Source organism: Terrapene carolina, unplaced genomic scaffold, assembly GCF_002925995.2.
Source record: "Terrapene carolina triunguis isolate 2854851 unplaced genomic scaffold, T_m_triunguis-2.0 Scaffold96, whole genome shotgun sequence".
NCBI lineage: Eukaryota > Metazoa > Chordata > Testudines > Emydidae > Terrapene > Terrapene triunguis.
The window spans coordinates 36,236,384-36,252,149 of record NW_020664447.1 but is presented as its reverse complement, the minus strand read 5'-3'; the positions used below and the strand labels follow the sequence as shown (position 1 = coordinate 36,252,149).

General features: G+C 42.5%; 1 protein-coding gene across 1 annotated transcript in view; it reads left to right on the top strand.

The window, feature by feature from the left end:
* The window catches only part of LOC112119925 (cytochrome c oxidase assembly protein COX16 homolog, mitochondrial), an 83,662-nt gene that overhangs the window by 42,085 nt on the left and 25,811 nt on the right, over positions 1-15,766 (top strand). Inside the window, exon 3 of the mRNA XM_024218815.3 lies at positions 11,203-11,265. Within this exon, the coding sequence (XP_024074583.2) occupies positions 11,203-11,265 (63 nt within the window). The remainder of the gene's footprint in view (positions 1-11,202; positions 11,266-15,766) is intronic.

Sequence of the window (15,766 nt, the reverse complement as noted above, 5' to 3'; positions counted from 1 at the left end):
AAAACTTCTAAGCTTATCTACCAGCTTAGCTTTGGTCCGCTGCCACCATCACAAGAATTCCCTCCCTGGGAAGCCTTGAGAAACCTTTCACCAATTCCCTGGTGAACACAGATCCAAACCCCCTTGGATCTTAAAACAAGGAGAAGTTAACCATCCCCCCTCCTTCCTTCCACCCTCCTTTCACCAACTCCTGGTGAATACAGATCCAAACCCCCTTGGATCTTAAAACAAGGAGAAATCAATCTGGTTCTTAAAAAAGAAGGCTTTTAATTAAAGAAAAAGGTAAAAATCATCTCTGTAAAATCAGTATGGAGAATACTTTACAGGGTAATCAAACTAAAAGAGCTCAGAGGACCCCCCTCTGTCTTAGGTTCAAAGTACAGCAAACAAAGATACACTCTGGTAAAAAGGTACATTTACAAGTTGAGAAAACAAAGTAAATCTAAGACGCCTTGCCTGTCTTTTACTTACTAGTTTGAAATAGGAGAGACTTGTTTAGAAAGATGGGGAGAACCTGGATTGATGTCTGGTCCCTCTCAGTCCCAAGAGCGAACCACCCTTAAACAAAGGACACACACAAAAGCCTTTCCCCCCCCAAGATTTGAAAGTATCTTGTCTCCTTATTGGTCCTTCGGGTCAGGCGTCAGCCAGGTTACCCGAGCCTCTTAACCCTTTACAGGTAAAAGGATTTGGAGTCTCTGTACACAGAGAGCTGTTACCCTTCCCTTCATAGTTATGACACCAGTGTTGACAGGGCCAATTCGATCAGGGTGGATGTAGTCCACTCCCAATAATAGATGGGGAGGTGTCACACTGGTTCTCTACTTGTGAGGTACTCCCTTCTCTTCATGTTTCATGGGGTAGCCGTGTTAGTCTGTATCTACAAAAACAACAAGGAGTCTGGTGGCACCTTAAAGACTAACTGATTTATTTGGGCATAAGCTTTCGTGGAGGTTTTTACCCATGAAAGCTTATGCCCAAATAAATCTGTTAGTCTTTAAGGTGCCACCAGACTCCTTCTCTTCATGTGTCATTATATAATGCCTGCATCTGTAACTTTTACTCCATGCGTCTGATGAAATGAGGTTTTTTACCCACTAAAGCTGATGCCCAAATAAATCTGTTAGCCTTTAAAGTGCCACCGGACTCCTTGTTGTTTTTGTGGATACAGACTAATGCGGCTACCCCTTGATACTAGTAGTAAAGATTGTCTTCAGTGACACGTGTGGCTCCATTGCCTTCACAAGGCTTGTGCAAGTGTATCTGATTAACCCTATAGTTAGTGCTTAGGAAATAATTCTGTTGGTGCACAAAAAGGAATGGAATTTCAGATCACTCTCTCTTACCTGTGTTAGCTCTGCAGGGATAGAGGGAGTGCAAACTTTTTTTTTTTTTTTTTGGTCACTAATGAGCAGATATGTCTTTGAAAACACATTTTTACAGTTATTTTTCAGAGTGGAAGGTTAGGTACCTTTGTATGCCCTAAAAAAAAAAAAAAACGTTTTAACAATAGTAGCCAGATACCAATGATGGGAAAATTAGAAATGCATAAAAACAGATTTTGAAAATATAAATGTCAGACAAAAATTAGCAGCAAAAGGAATTTTGTAGAGAGGTTTGTTAATTAACAAAGTACTTGCAGATAAGATAGCATATGGTACGATCAACATTTAAAGATTTCAGTTCTTTTAGAAGGAAATATGAATGAATTTTTCATAAATTATACCCACTTTGAGGAGACAAGGAAAAAGGAGAGTGAGTTTTTGAAGCTCTGCCTTATATAACATTTCCTTTCTCTCAGCTGATACCCTAAGGGCATTTAGTTTAAATCCTGCACTTCAGGCTGTTTAAGTGGTTTGTAACAGGACAGGTACAGCATATTAAAGAGGCTTTACAAAGGCACCTTGAGGAATTGTCTTTTAATATTTTAAAGATGGGTGTCTTACTTTTCTCGCTCCCTTCCCTCCACCCATCACCATTTTATTTTAGCTGAGTCATCAAATTCTGCTGCAGCAGAACTCCAGAGTAAAATCCTACTGCGGGTTGTGCTATTTGTGAACACCACAACAGTCCACTTTTTGGCCTCAAAGGAAAGCACATGTGCCTGCTTTTTATTTCCTCTAGAATGAAATGAGGGCTAAGGAGCACCAAGTCCCTTGATGAAAAAGGCAGGCTGAACAACTCTTGCCTTTCTCAAAATGCCTTGTGCTGGAGTATTGGGAAGTTGTGGCATTCATGGTCAGGTCTGCCTAATTCCTGAGAGAGATCTACACTTGCTTACATCTTTAGAAGGGGGATCACTGAAGGGCCAGAAATGCATGAAAAAGTGCACAAAAAGGCACAGTAAGTTCTTTCCTTCCTACCATTGGAGGTATAGAAAAAAATCAAGATGTAGCGAAGCTCAGGGGACTTGGCTTTGAAAGCTCCTTTTAGAGAGCTACGTCCTGCTGAGTCTGATCTGGGAAAGATGCATGGACAGTGCTTGGAATCTGTTAACCTTCAGGGCATGCTGCAAGGCCCACCTTTTCCCCAAGGCATTTGGGGAGGGTTGCAGGTCTTGTCGTTAGTAGTGGGGGTTATTTTATGTATTGGATCATTTATTATACATGGGAAAGAACAGTCCATTGTATTAAAATGTTACTGTGAAATTAAATTTATTGGCTGGGTGCCCAGAGCTTGGGAAGGGGGCCTCTAGTTTTGTTTATATAAATCAAATAAATCAGTGTGCACCTAGAAATGAAGCAGAATGTGAGGGCATAGAAATAATTGATTAATTGCATGAGAACATTTTTTTGAGATGAGGGCTAACAACCCCTGCCATTTCCCGATGGCCCACGTATGTGAGAAAAATATAGAAACATTTAAATATTATGCCAAACAGCTAGAGGGTGCTCAAGTAGCAGCCAAAGCACCCTCCATCCGTCCCCTATTTCAGGCTCTTAGGGCAAATCTAGCAATAAATTAAGTAGGGGGCAAATAAACACTCTCATTTGTGATCTTCAGCTTAGTATTTTTTTAAAAATTGAGAGAAATAAGAAAAATAGCACCCACTATAAACTGACCAGGTCACAGTTAGAAGGGCCATAAGTCTTCATATCTTGGGGCACGAGTTGATCCCTCCCCATCTATGGTATTGCTAATTTGGATGCTTATGGCAGGGATTCTCAATTTTTTTCATTATATGGACTGAAATTTAATAAATTGTCTCGTGCACAATTCCTTTTCCATTTCTGATTGCCTCCCTTCCCATTCCTGAGCACATAACACCCCTGCAATTATAGCAGATGTTCACATGGAAAAATAATAGTAGGGAAGAACTTAATGTATTTTTAGCCTCTCTCAATGCAATTTGACAGCTGGAAATAAGGAGGAGTGCTGACACCACTTGACCAGCAGCTCTTGTCAGATCAGCAGTGCTCTATGGCTCACGTTTTGAGAGCTGCTGCCTTATAGGGTTTTATATGCGATTTTCTGAATCATGAGCTTGGTTATTGTCAGCTATCAGTTGGACTACTGGTCCTTCCCTGTGTGGCAATTTCGGTGTTCCTACGTAGACCCTCTTTTTTTTTTTTTTTTTAAGAGATGGGCCCAAGCCATAAAGTTCAAATCTGGATTCAGAAGTCTCTGGTGGTTGGAGGTGGTCAGATCTAGGGTGATGAGATGGGCCCATCTCTATATTTTATACAGCTGAAATGATTAATATAATAAAACTAAAGAGTATTACAAAGAACTGTAGGTAAATGTATTTTGTAAATACCTTCTCTGTCTTTTCACTATATTACTTACACCCTTCCCTGCTGTTCCCTTGCCTCCTGGGAAGTAAAATAGCATCTAATTTAGTTGCTTCTGTGTAATTATACATTGCACTTTTAAACTCTGGGATTTATCCCTTCTTGCCTGTAGCTTTTAAATCTGCTCATAAACCACAGTTCAGTAGCCTGATGTCAGAGATCCATGTGAAGAGGTTAAAGTGTATTTTCCCCCCCTCTCCTTTCTCAAGACAGATCCAACCTGGCTGAATCTCTGAAATGAATTGCTGTTTTGCCTTTTATAGGAGTAGAAGTATGATGTGTGAGCTCCAGGATGCTGTTTCCCCACTTGTAAGGCTTCAGTTGTTGCTACTCTGGATTATTTCAGATAATAAAGTACTTTGGGGGGGGGGGGGACAGAATTCATCTGGTTCTAGTGTACATAGTCACTCTCTGGGCCTTGCCCTGGTGTTATTCATACGCCGAAAGATTGTGTCCACTCTGTTTGTACTGGAGTGAGCAGGTAAAAAAAACTTGGTTTAAACTTTGTTCAGTAAATCCAACCACGAGAGTTTCTCTATTTACAGAATGAAAGTTGAAATCCTTTTTAACTTAGTATTGTTAAGTGGGGGATGGGAGGCAAGAAACTCATTTTAGTAGTAAGAGTCCTAAATAATTAGTTTTAACACAGAAACATCTTCTGCTGACCACCTGGAAAGATTTTATAGCCCATGAAGTTCTGAAGTACAAATATTTGGTCAGTGCTTGCCAATCTTTGGCTGTAACTGTACCAGTTTACCAGATTAAGATCTAGTCAACATTACAGCTACTTACGCTAAAGGGAGCTGGTTCCAGCACAGTTGTACCCTTATGGAGTTTCATTTTGTAGTGTAGGTGGGCCCTTAACATTGGTCCCAAAAATGGCCTAAAGCCTAGATCTGCACCAGAGCCCCTGACCAGAAACGGTACATGTGTGCACACAAATAAATGTTACAATTACAACTAGAAGAGTGTGAGTTGCTGTTGCAAAAATTCATTTTTAAAACCCCAGTTCTAAGCTCATGTTTATAATTGGTGACTGTGATTCTACTCTGAACATTAGGAAAAAACTTCCCTTTCATCCTTTCTGGATGATAAATGGAACGGATGCTGCCAGTCTGCTTTGGATTCCTCCACTCAGTGTCAAAAGTCTTTTTTGGAAAGCTACCTCTTCCCTAGCCCTTGAGGCAGGGCCATCCCTAGGGGGCTTTGGGGCCTGGGGCGGAAGTGACATCACTTCCAGGACCAAACGTGCTGGGGGCAGGTAGGGGAAGCTGGATGAGGTGGTGCCCCCGCAAACAGCCAGGTGTGGCCCTGGCCACACTCTGGCCCCCACAGGGCCTTGCTTCAGCAGCACCACTGGGCTCCAGGGGTCTGGGGCCACGCCACCCGCCTTCCTGGGGCTGGGGAGGCTGCGACGGTGCTGCCATGCACTCTCCCCCCGGTGCACTCTCCCTCGGGTGGAAGGGGTGGGGCTAGGGGTAGTCTCCCCCAACCAGTGGTTCACCCGCTGCCCATGTGGCCCTGGCCCGTGGGGCCCGGAGCATTTGCCCTGATTTGCCATCCCATAGGGTCAGCTCCGCCTTGAGGTAGTTAGTTGCATGCACAAATTTCACAGTCATCTCTCTCAGACTGTATTTTTTATTACTAGACTAAAATGAGCCATGATGGTCACTCAGGATCAGCATAAGGTGTTTAGCTTGGGAGTGTTTTTAGTGGCAGCACAGTTAGTTATACTTGTGCCAAACAGCTTCTTGTCACAAACAAAAATTTCCTTTGGCTCAAAAGTACATGAAGAGGCCAACACTCTAGTAGCAGCATGTTGCAGGAGTCGCTGAGCTGCCGGGCTGCAAGCAATGAAGTGCTTCACATTGCTCCCAAGTGACACCCTTCCTCCACCCCCAAAATCTGACCAGTGCTTGGAAGGGCATTTATCAGCTGGCTCCAGTTGGATAATGGCAGCCTTAAGCTAAAGAGTGGGGTACCAAAAGATGTAGACATGCACCTAGTAGGATTTCCAATGTATCTAGGCAGGTATTGATCTTCCAACTGATCTTAGGTGCCTGGGCACTTCTGAAAATCCTGGGTTCCTGTCAGATCACTGCAGTTGAGTGCTGGGAAGGATAAAATTCAGAAAGAAATGGAAGGGTAAATTGGGGCAGGTTTCTGGGGAAATAACTTGGTCTTCGATCAATTTTTTAGGATTTTTTTCATTTAAATAGTTTCAATGAGCCTATGCAGTGCAAAATACTCTGGCAAATAATGTTAATTTGAATGGGTCTTATCTGTAAGTAGGCATTGTAACAGGGTTGGGACTCACCACCTGGCGTCTCCTGCTAGTTGTCTCTGGGAATTAGCTCAGTCTAGTGGAGCGCCCTCTCCTGGTGGTGTCCCGTCCGTTGTCTCGCCCTTGGTTGGCGTGTGGACCCGCGTTGCTCACCAGCTCGCGGCATCCTTTTCCAGACCACTGCCCTCCGGCAGTGCCTCTCAGTCCATCCACATCCCCTTCCGGGGGGGGGTTGATCAGCAGTCTCTCTACGCCCCAGCCGCCATGTCCAACCACACACCCCAAAGTCTAATCCCTCTTGTCAGGGATCTAGCGTAGTCTATGATGGCCGCTCCCTACGGCCAATGGCTCGGTGTACTGCAAGGGGGAGACCCAGGCCCGCCTGCTACTCTGGGTCCCGGCCCAGGGACCCTCTGGCGGCAGCCTTGCTGTCCTCCTTCTCTCCCCTCGTCTGTCCGCTTCCCTGGGCCGCTTCCCCTATGGCCCCTTGCACCCACTAGGCCCTTCCCTTCAGGGCCTGCAGCCTGGCAGGCTACGGGCTAGAGCTCCCTTTTGCTCCCCGAGCCTGGCCAGCACTGCACTGTCCACGGTGTTAGTCTCCCACCTCTGGAGACAGACCTTCCCCTCTCAAAGGCCTGGGACAGACTGCCTGTTCTCTCCCTGAGCAGCCGTTTATAGGGCTGAGCCTGGCCCTGATTGGCTGCCCGTCTGTGCAGGCCCACTGGCCTGCTGCAGCCTAAATTCACCAGGAGTGGGGCAGCCGCCCCACTACAGGCATTTAAAAAAATATTTCCCAGAAAAGTAAAATACAAAGCCTGCTTTCTACCTTAAACCCATCTGAAAGGACTCCCTGAGGATTTGAAGGAATTCTCCAGTGGCATAGGAACACTGTGCCTCCTAACCCATGGTGCATTGGACACAGTCTTGTTCTTTCTGCACCTTGACAATCTCTGGCCACTAGAATGGCCCCTAGGGGCTTCTGGTCAGCTGGTGTAATGCACAGCAGCCTCTGAGGTCAAGAAAGCAAAAATGTTGCATAGCTACCTTTGTGCACACCCCCTTCCTCATCCAGGTGTGGAAGGATGGACTCCTGGATTTGATTGTTAGTTTCTCTCAGTGATTCCATTTCAAATGAGTCCATTTTATAAACCAAAGAACATGTTCAAGCTGCCAGGCCAGTGCTGCAAACTCCAACTGGGATCTGAGAATTCAGCAGGACTTTGTCTGCATCAAGATTCTGCCCTCAAAATTCAGCTGATGCATCTTTTGCTGATGTGTGAAGTAGAATAGATTCCAGCTCACTGTACTGTATTGGCTAGGCAAGGATAATGGAAACACAACTATGTTTGTGTCTGTGAAATGGGGAGGTCTGACTGCTTACAGGGAGGAGATCTATAGAGTAAGGAGTAGCCATTGTCATTTTGACATAGTTACTTTCCTGGTCATAGCCATACTCTAAATGTTCTCTGATGGTGCTTGATTATGGCTGACATGCTGTTCATAATTGTAGCATGTACTAATGAATGCTTTATTAGAGGGAAGATATGCCCATTCTGTCTTTCTTCCTTTCCATAATGTTGCAGATCTGGTTCACTGAGACTTGGAGTCATGGGAAGTGGCGCTTTGTAAGAGACTTTTTCTCCACGGTCAGCCATCAGGATCAATGCATTGGTTCTGAAGACATGTATTCTTGCTTAACTCTTCTGATTAGACCTGGTGGCTGAAATGTGGGGTCTTGAAAGCAGGAGTTGAGAAAGTAGGGCAGAATCCTTGAAGTCTAGAATCATTCAACTTTGCTGGATTGGGTAAATGTGTGGGAAACAAAAAATGGAAAAGGTAAGAGGGAATATTTATTTTATTGTCATTGCTGGGAATCTTCCTACAGAACAACTTTTATAACTTCAGTGGGTCATCGTGTGCTCCACAGGAGCCACACACAGAGTGTGTGCTCAGAATAGGATCTAGCCAGTCTCTTTGTAATTAAGGTACTGAATGAAATTCTTATTTATAATGAAGAAGTGTTTTCTGTGTACTTGCCAGTGAGCGTTAACAGAATAACATCTTGTGACGTTTCACTCCATATTTATGAAAATATTCTTATTATATGAATATGACATAACTGAGATATGCAAGATGGCTCATGTAAGATATAATTGGAAAGGTTATGATTTATTGAATGTGATTATCCAATTCGTATGCCTGTGATATTTCTGTATCTGAACACTTGTTCTTCCACTGGGAGACAAAGGGTTCCTGCCATACACAAGAGCTATATAAAGCAGGGGAGTGACATCATCGTGGTTCTCCTCTGCCTCCCCACCCAAAGAGACAGTGAAAAACACCTGAAAGCAAGAACTGAATTGAGGGGAGAAGGGGTGAACCCAGGCTGGGAGGGCGTCTGGTCTGAGAGTGGATATACCTGAAATCTCCAGCTGCAGGCCAGTGCAGCTGCCTTTCAAGACTTTCTGTAATCTACCTGTGACAATATCTAGGGTGAGAAATTACATTTTGTAACCTGTTTCTTAAGTATATTGAGCTTAGCGTGCGTATTTCATTTTATTTGCTCAGTAATCTGCTTTGTTCTGTCTGTTATCTCTTATATTCACTTAAAATTCACCTTTTGTAGTTAATAAACTTATTTCTTGGCTGTGCATACCTTCCTCCGCATTGAGGGAGGAGGCAGATTTCATAACCTATTTTTGGGTCTGCACCCCAAGGGAGGTGGACACCTGAGTGCTGGGGCAAGTCCCTTAAGCTGAGCCTTCCCAGAACTGATCTCTGTGTCTGTTTCATCCTGCAGTTTGGTGTGGCCCTGCCTGTGTGTGCGCTGGAGGAGGCTTAGTAGAATAGCTTGGCTCAAGCAAGACAGGTAAAAAGGGTACCCAGGCTGGCATAATAGACAGGCTCGGTGGTATCTCAGCACATCAGGTGGCATCCTAAGGGGGGCAACCTGTCGCACATCTGCTTGAGCAAGTTCAGGTGGCTTCTTTGGCTGACCAGGTTTATTTTGGGCAACATTGCTGTTACTGAGTCAAGCTAGTTACAAATTTGCAGGATTTCTGTGTCTTAGACTTAGATGCTCCCCTCTCCTTCCTCAGGTGGAGGGGAATTAATGCACAAGGAAGTGGGCTGAGAGCAGAGGGGGCCTGGAGTGGTGCAGCAGCAGTGCTCCCCTGAGTTTTCACAAATGTAGCCATGTGAACTAGAATCACCAGACATAAGTAAAATAAATCCGATAAATAGGGGATATTGAGATGTTTATGGTAACAGTCAAAACAAAAATAATCATATAGGTACATTTTGCCTGTTGTAATTGAAATAAAAACACAGATTTAACTACGTAGGTACTTTTATGGTACTCACCACCATGACATCTGAGTGCCCCCTAGCCCCTGCTCCCTTCTCCATCTGGAGAAGTAGCTTGAAAAGCATAAGAATTAATTTCCACCTTCCCTTTGTGTGTGTGGACTATGTGAGGACACTAAGGAGAAGTTTGCATTTAGTTCTGAATGACGTGAGGTCCAGAGGTTTTTTCCTCTTGCTCCAGAGAGAGTTCTCTCTCCCGCAGTGTAGAGAGCGGAGCCTTTTCACAGAAGCCTGTTTTGCTCACCGGACAGGCTTCTGCATTTTGTACCAGGTTAGCTTTTTTAGTCTGTCTGGCTTAATTCCCAGATGTAATGAGCTGCAGTAGAGTCTGGAAGTCACAAATACGTGTATTACAGTAGCTAGATCTGTGACTCATGCAAGGGGACTAAGGCCTGGTGTACATTTAAAAATTAGCTCAATCTAGCTACGTCCCACAGGGCTGTGAAAAATTCTGAGCACTGTAGTTAGGTTGACCTAATTCCCAGCGTAGATGCAGCTAAGTCGATGGAAGAATTCTTCTGTTGACCTCATTACTGCCTCTTGGAGAGGTGGATGTATTGTGTCACAGAAAAACTCCTTCCGTTGATGTAGAAAGCTTCTACATTACAGCACTACTGTGACAGAGCTGCAGTTCCGTAGCTGTGCCACTGTAGCAGCTGTAGTGTAGACGTGTCCTAAGTCTTCTAGCCATTCACAGATGGTAATGATAATTTTTCACAGCCACAGCTGTCTGAGCATCTTTAGGAACTTAGATATGCAAGAGGATCCCAAGGCTATATATTGACTTTACAGTCAGCAGTCAGGTGCCTTAGATCAAGGGGAATATTATGGAGGAGACATGTGCTCTGAGCACCTGCCTCTTCCTACCTGTACCAATTCTGTCATGCCTGGGTTCAGTTTTAGCCAGCTGCTCTTCATTCAAGTGTTGATCTGTGCTAAGCATTAGGAATGCAGTGAGTTGGTCCTGTTTATATCTGATGGGAAGGAGACATACAGTGGGGTATTATCTGTATGTTGCTGACATTTTTCAGTGTGTAATTAGCTCCCCCAGTGTCTTCATATAGATCTTGAATAATATTGGGGAAAGGATAGAAAGGCAAGAGAGCACTTTCAGGGCAGAGGAATAGTTGCCCATTACACCTCTCTGGGTTAGTTCTGAAAGAACTCAAACCATTTTAGGACATTTCCATGGACCTGTGCTGTTCATTTGAGCAAAAACATCAGTCTAATGTGTATTGATTATTATTATCATTTCCACATTTGTTTGACACAAGAGACGATATTGGAATGCGGGGGGTTGGCAATGGGACAGTAATACAGTGTTGCTGGAGTGGGAAATGAGGAATTTACCGCTCCAGTATCAAAACTTCAACTGCTTCCTGAGTACCAATACTCTTAGCATCCAGCTGTGAAAACCCACCTCTATGCATTGCAATATAAACAGTGGTACATTGAAAACTTATGGGAAGAGTAAAATAAAATTCAGGTAATATAAAATTAAGTAACACAAAGGTTACTTTATTGTACTCGGAGAACAACAGAGAAGGGGAGGGCAGTTTTTTCCCCCCCTGCTAGTCTGAAAGAGCTAGAATCTGTTGACCTTTGTTCTATTCAGGTTCATATATTGCACCCATCACCTTGGTATCTGGGCAATGCATTTAGTTTATTTTTAAAAGAAGATTGAGAAATGTTTTTTTTTCTTTCAAATTTGGGTATATTTTATAAATAAACATTTTGGATGTCTTTCTGTTTGTCTTACAGATGGATCCAGCTTTGGAAGCAAGAATCAGAAAGAATAAGATATCATTGGAATCTGAATATGAGGTACTCTAGGCTTCTTGCTCAGGGCTTGTAGCCTTGTCTTGCCTACCCTAGCTGTTGGTCAGGTGTGCCTGCCCATAATTAAAATTAAACCAACTCTTTGCCTTTAATTCACTACTGTCCAGTAAAACTAGGTTTTTTGGTAAAAGATTTTGAACATGCAATGCTTCTTTCTAAACACAGCGCTGCTTTGATCTCCAGTTGCCAAGTACAGCACTACAAATGAAGCTAACAGTTTCTGTGGCTAGCCTAGTCTATAAAAGCAAAGCTTACGCTGGACTTGGATAGAATATGTGCATGTCAGCATTTATGCTACATATGATGTGATGAGATCCTTGTGAGAAATTGCAGCACCATGTGACCGCCTAGCTGACACTACCCACTAATCTATCTGCCTCCATAACTACTACTTATATTCCAAACATGTGTGCAGTTTTCACACAGCTGCCATTCCCCTTTTGTCCATCAAAATATATATATATCACAGAGAAATATTTCCTCCTTTCCCCCAAATGTATTTCTTCCCACAATTACACTGCTCTAAGATGGAGGCCTGAGTTAGCAACAAGTTTAATGTCCAGTATCTCATAAGTCTTCAAGGCTGGAAATGGGTTTGTTATCCCTGAGGAAAGCTGTTATCCCTTTCCACAGATAAAAGGTGTTTGTTTCAGGCTCAGTCCCTTCCAAGATATTAGACCTTAAAATTATGACACTGATATATAGAAAAGGTTTTTTAGGTAATTGTAGAGTTTTAAAAAATTCAATGGAACAAATTATCTGCTCGTTGTTTCTGCACTTGGTTTGTTTTGTTATTGAGTGGGGGGAGAGGGATAAAAGGGCACAAATAATTTGGGGTACAGTTTTTTGCCTACAGTTATTTGCAGGTGAAATTCCTGACACATGGGTGTCAAGTACTTGATTTCACCCTACTTAAATATTCAAATGATAGAAACTAGGGATGTAAAAGGTTAACCAGTAAGCATTAGGCTTACCAGGTAACTAACCGTTAACCCTGGCGGCCCCGCGCAGGCGGCAGGCACCCACGCCCCGGCTGCAGCTGGCCAGAGGGACCTCAGCCCTGGCCGTGCTGGGCTGGCCGGCGGGACCTCAGCCACGCCACGCCAGTGGGACCCCAGCCCCGGTCGCACCAGGACGGCCGGTGGGACTCAGCTGCACCAGGCCAGCCGGTGAGACACAGCCGCACCAGGCCTGCCGTCCGGAGCGGGCCCAGCCCTCGCTATGCCAGAGCTACCTCGGTTAACGGTTAATTAAACGATATAATTTTAATCATTTAACCAGTTAACTTTTTTAACCGATATTTACATCCTTAATAGTAGCTGGACTTGCTAATAAAACCATTCTATCACACTATCCCATCCATCATGAATCTATATCAGAATAATATGTACTCTTTTTTTGCTTTTTTAATACAAGCACACAGATTTTTCCTTCTCTAGTATGGTAAAGTTATTAAATTAAGATGACTGGAAACAAATTTGGGGTATTGCACTTTTTACAAATAACTTTGTTTTGTACTGTTTAGGGGGCAGAAAGCTTCATACTCTGAGTATGAATGGAAAATCCCAGCCTGAAATTCATAATTTACAATCCACTAATGACAGTTCCGTTTGCCTTTTGGGAGCCTTTAGTCTTGTGCGCTCCCTTATATGCATTCTAACTCTGGTGTGATTTATTAATGTGAAAGAACCACAGTGCAATGAAAAGAACAGTCCCAGTCCTTTTAACATGATACATAACTCTAAGCTCAGAATGGAACTGTACGTGTGTTTGGATAAGCCGCACTTTCTCCCAACCACAATTAAGTACATGGTTGAAGGACCATATTTAAACGGCCATAATTGCACTGACTCTTGTAGGAGACGTCAATGTTAATAAAATGAAGATGGCATAACACAATCTTAAACACATGTTCAGATAATTCTTGTGAGGCTCATTCCTGTTAGCAGAAGTGACTGCAACATTCTTAATTTTTGTTTTTTAATCTAAACTGCAGATGAGCCCCACGCCACAGAGTTCAGATCTAGATCCAAACTTTACCAAACAACACAGCATTCAGATCTTGCATTCCAGTGTGGTTGATTATAGAGAGAGGACCAATATATGTTGTTTGGATTGCATCAGGATTTGAAATTCCTCATAATTAAGGTGGATTCAGATCAGTTCGGGGCCCATCTCTAATGTCAAAATACAAATATATAAAAGTATATAAATTATAAAAACTTTACTATGGGCCCAAACCTGCTAAGTGCTGAGCATCCTAAATTCTCATTATAGTGCAAGTTAAAGGAGCTCAGTGCCCCAGCAGGGTTGTATATCACCTCACAGGATTAGGCTGTATCAGAGTGTTTGACTATTTAATCCATTGTTTCCTCTCCATTCCTACTGAAAAGATTACTGGACAAATCCTTTGTCATCTCTCTCCTTGAGTACAGTAAACTTTCTCCTCTGTGGACCCTATATTGTACCTTTTCCCTACACTACTCCCTAAGCTACCCAAAATATGGCTGCTTAAGAACATCTTGGAATTTTATATATAGAACTACTTGGAGGGTTATAGTAGTGCCTCTTATTAAGGACAGTAATAGTAAAATGCCAAGGGTCCTAAAAAGGTTGCATAATTATTATGTAATACTCAAAGGAGAAGGGCATTATTTTACAATTTTGCTATACTAACAGCATTAATTTACACAGCTGCTGTTGAAGACAACTGTCCTTCTTGAAATTTGACTGTCTGATGTATAAAAACCTTCTGTTGACTTCTTCTTCTTCTTCTTATCGGAATATATGTGTTGAATTCTTTTGGTATGCTGAGATTACTGCTTAAAGCTTACCTACCACCTTTTGAGTCCTGGCTCACAGGGCAAAGATATTTCCAATGTACTATAACATTATATCCTGACTCAATATGAATTTTGTGAGTTAAGATATCATCAAGTCGTGATTTAAAGTGACAAGTTTCATGTAAAGACATTTTTTTCACTATAACTTAATAGTTGTGCGAAGTTCAGTTTATCCCACATAGGAGCATAGTTGGTATTGATGTTATTTTAAGGACTGCAGTAGAGGCAACCATTTGTGTGTATAATCTATACTGAAGTGTTAATCTCTCGGGTCTATCATTGGTTCCATCCATCTTGTGCTTTGGGACGTGCCAAAGGCGCAAACTGCCTTTACACACGTTCCCTTTTGCCTTGTGTTCTCACACAGCCAGCTAGTCCTTGCTGCTCCCATTTGCCTAATAAATCATTGCCCTTTCCATAGCTGAAATTAGTACTAATGTGAATGTTCCATGCTTGAGTCTTGTTAAACAAACTGTAAAAAATGCGAAGTACACCTCTACCCCGATATAACGCTGTCCTCGGGAGCCAAAAAATCTTACTGCGTTATAGGTGAAACTGCGTTATATCGAACTTGCTTTGATCTGCCGGAGTGTGCAGCCCCGTCCCCCCGGAGCGCTGCTTTACCGCGTTATATCCGAATTCATGTTATATCGGGTCATGTTATATCGAGGTAGAGGTGTAGTATATAACTTGTGCTAAGACAGAGGTCTAGAGTATTTTTTTTTTTTAAGTGCTAAAGTGGCACTTAAAAAATTAAAGCAAGGAGGGGAATTATTTTCCCAATTGGCACATTGTTCCCTATCAAATAATTTATTTTGAACACCCCAAAAAAAATTCTTTCTAATCATAATTTTTTTTTCTACAGTATCTTTCATCCTCCAGGATCTAAAGTGGTTTGCAAATGTAAAAGGTCACAGTCAACTTTTAATCACAATTCTGTTTGAAATTGTTTATTTACTAAATTATATTTTACCCTGAGGATTACTATACCTGAAAGAGATTAGAGTATTTTTTTTCTTTTTTTCTTTTTTTTCTTTTCAGATTTTGTACTTTATGGGCAATCACTTTCAATGTCCCTACATTGAGGCCTGGATCCAGCATAGCACTTAACTTAAAGCCTGTGCTTAACTTAACTTACAGGAGTACTCCCATTGAAGTCAAAGCCTAAAATTAAGCACATACATAAATTTGCAGGATTGGGGCCTTACTTAGTTTCCCCTATTATTTGTCTGAGTCTTTCCAACAGCAGAAGAGAAGAGAAAAATATTTTTAAATTGGAAAATATGATTGTAAAACCCCCCAAAAATGGCAGGAAGAGGGACTCAGGAGCATGTGAAGAACCTGAAACTACTTTTAGCATCCTCTCTCTCTCTGTCTTTTCTTTAACTGACTAGATTTCAAGTTGTCAGTTTTCCTTTTAACTAACTGACTGCAAATACATAGTTGCAGTAAGAATTTTTCAAGACAAAACATAATTACCTGGGTTGGAATTTAGCAAAGGTATCCAGGATAACAAACCAGGTACTAAAGGGCTCTTCAGTCTAGCAGAGAAAGGCATATCAAGAACCAGTAGCTGGAAGCTGAAGCCAGACCAAATTCAAATTAGAAACTAGGCATAAATTTTTAACAGTGAGAGTGATCAA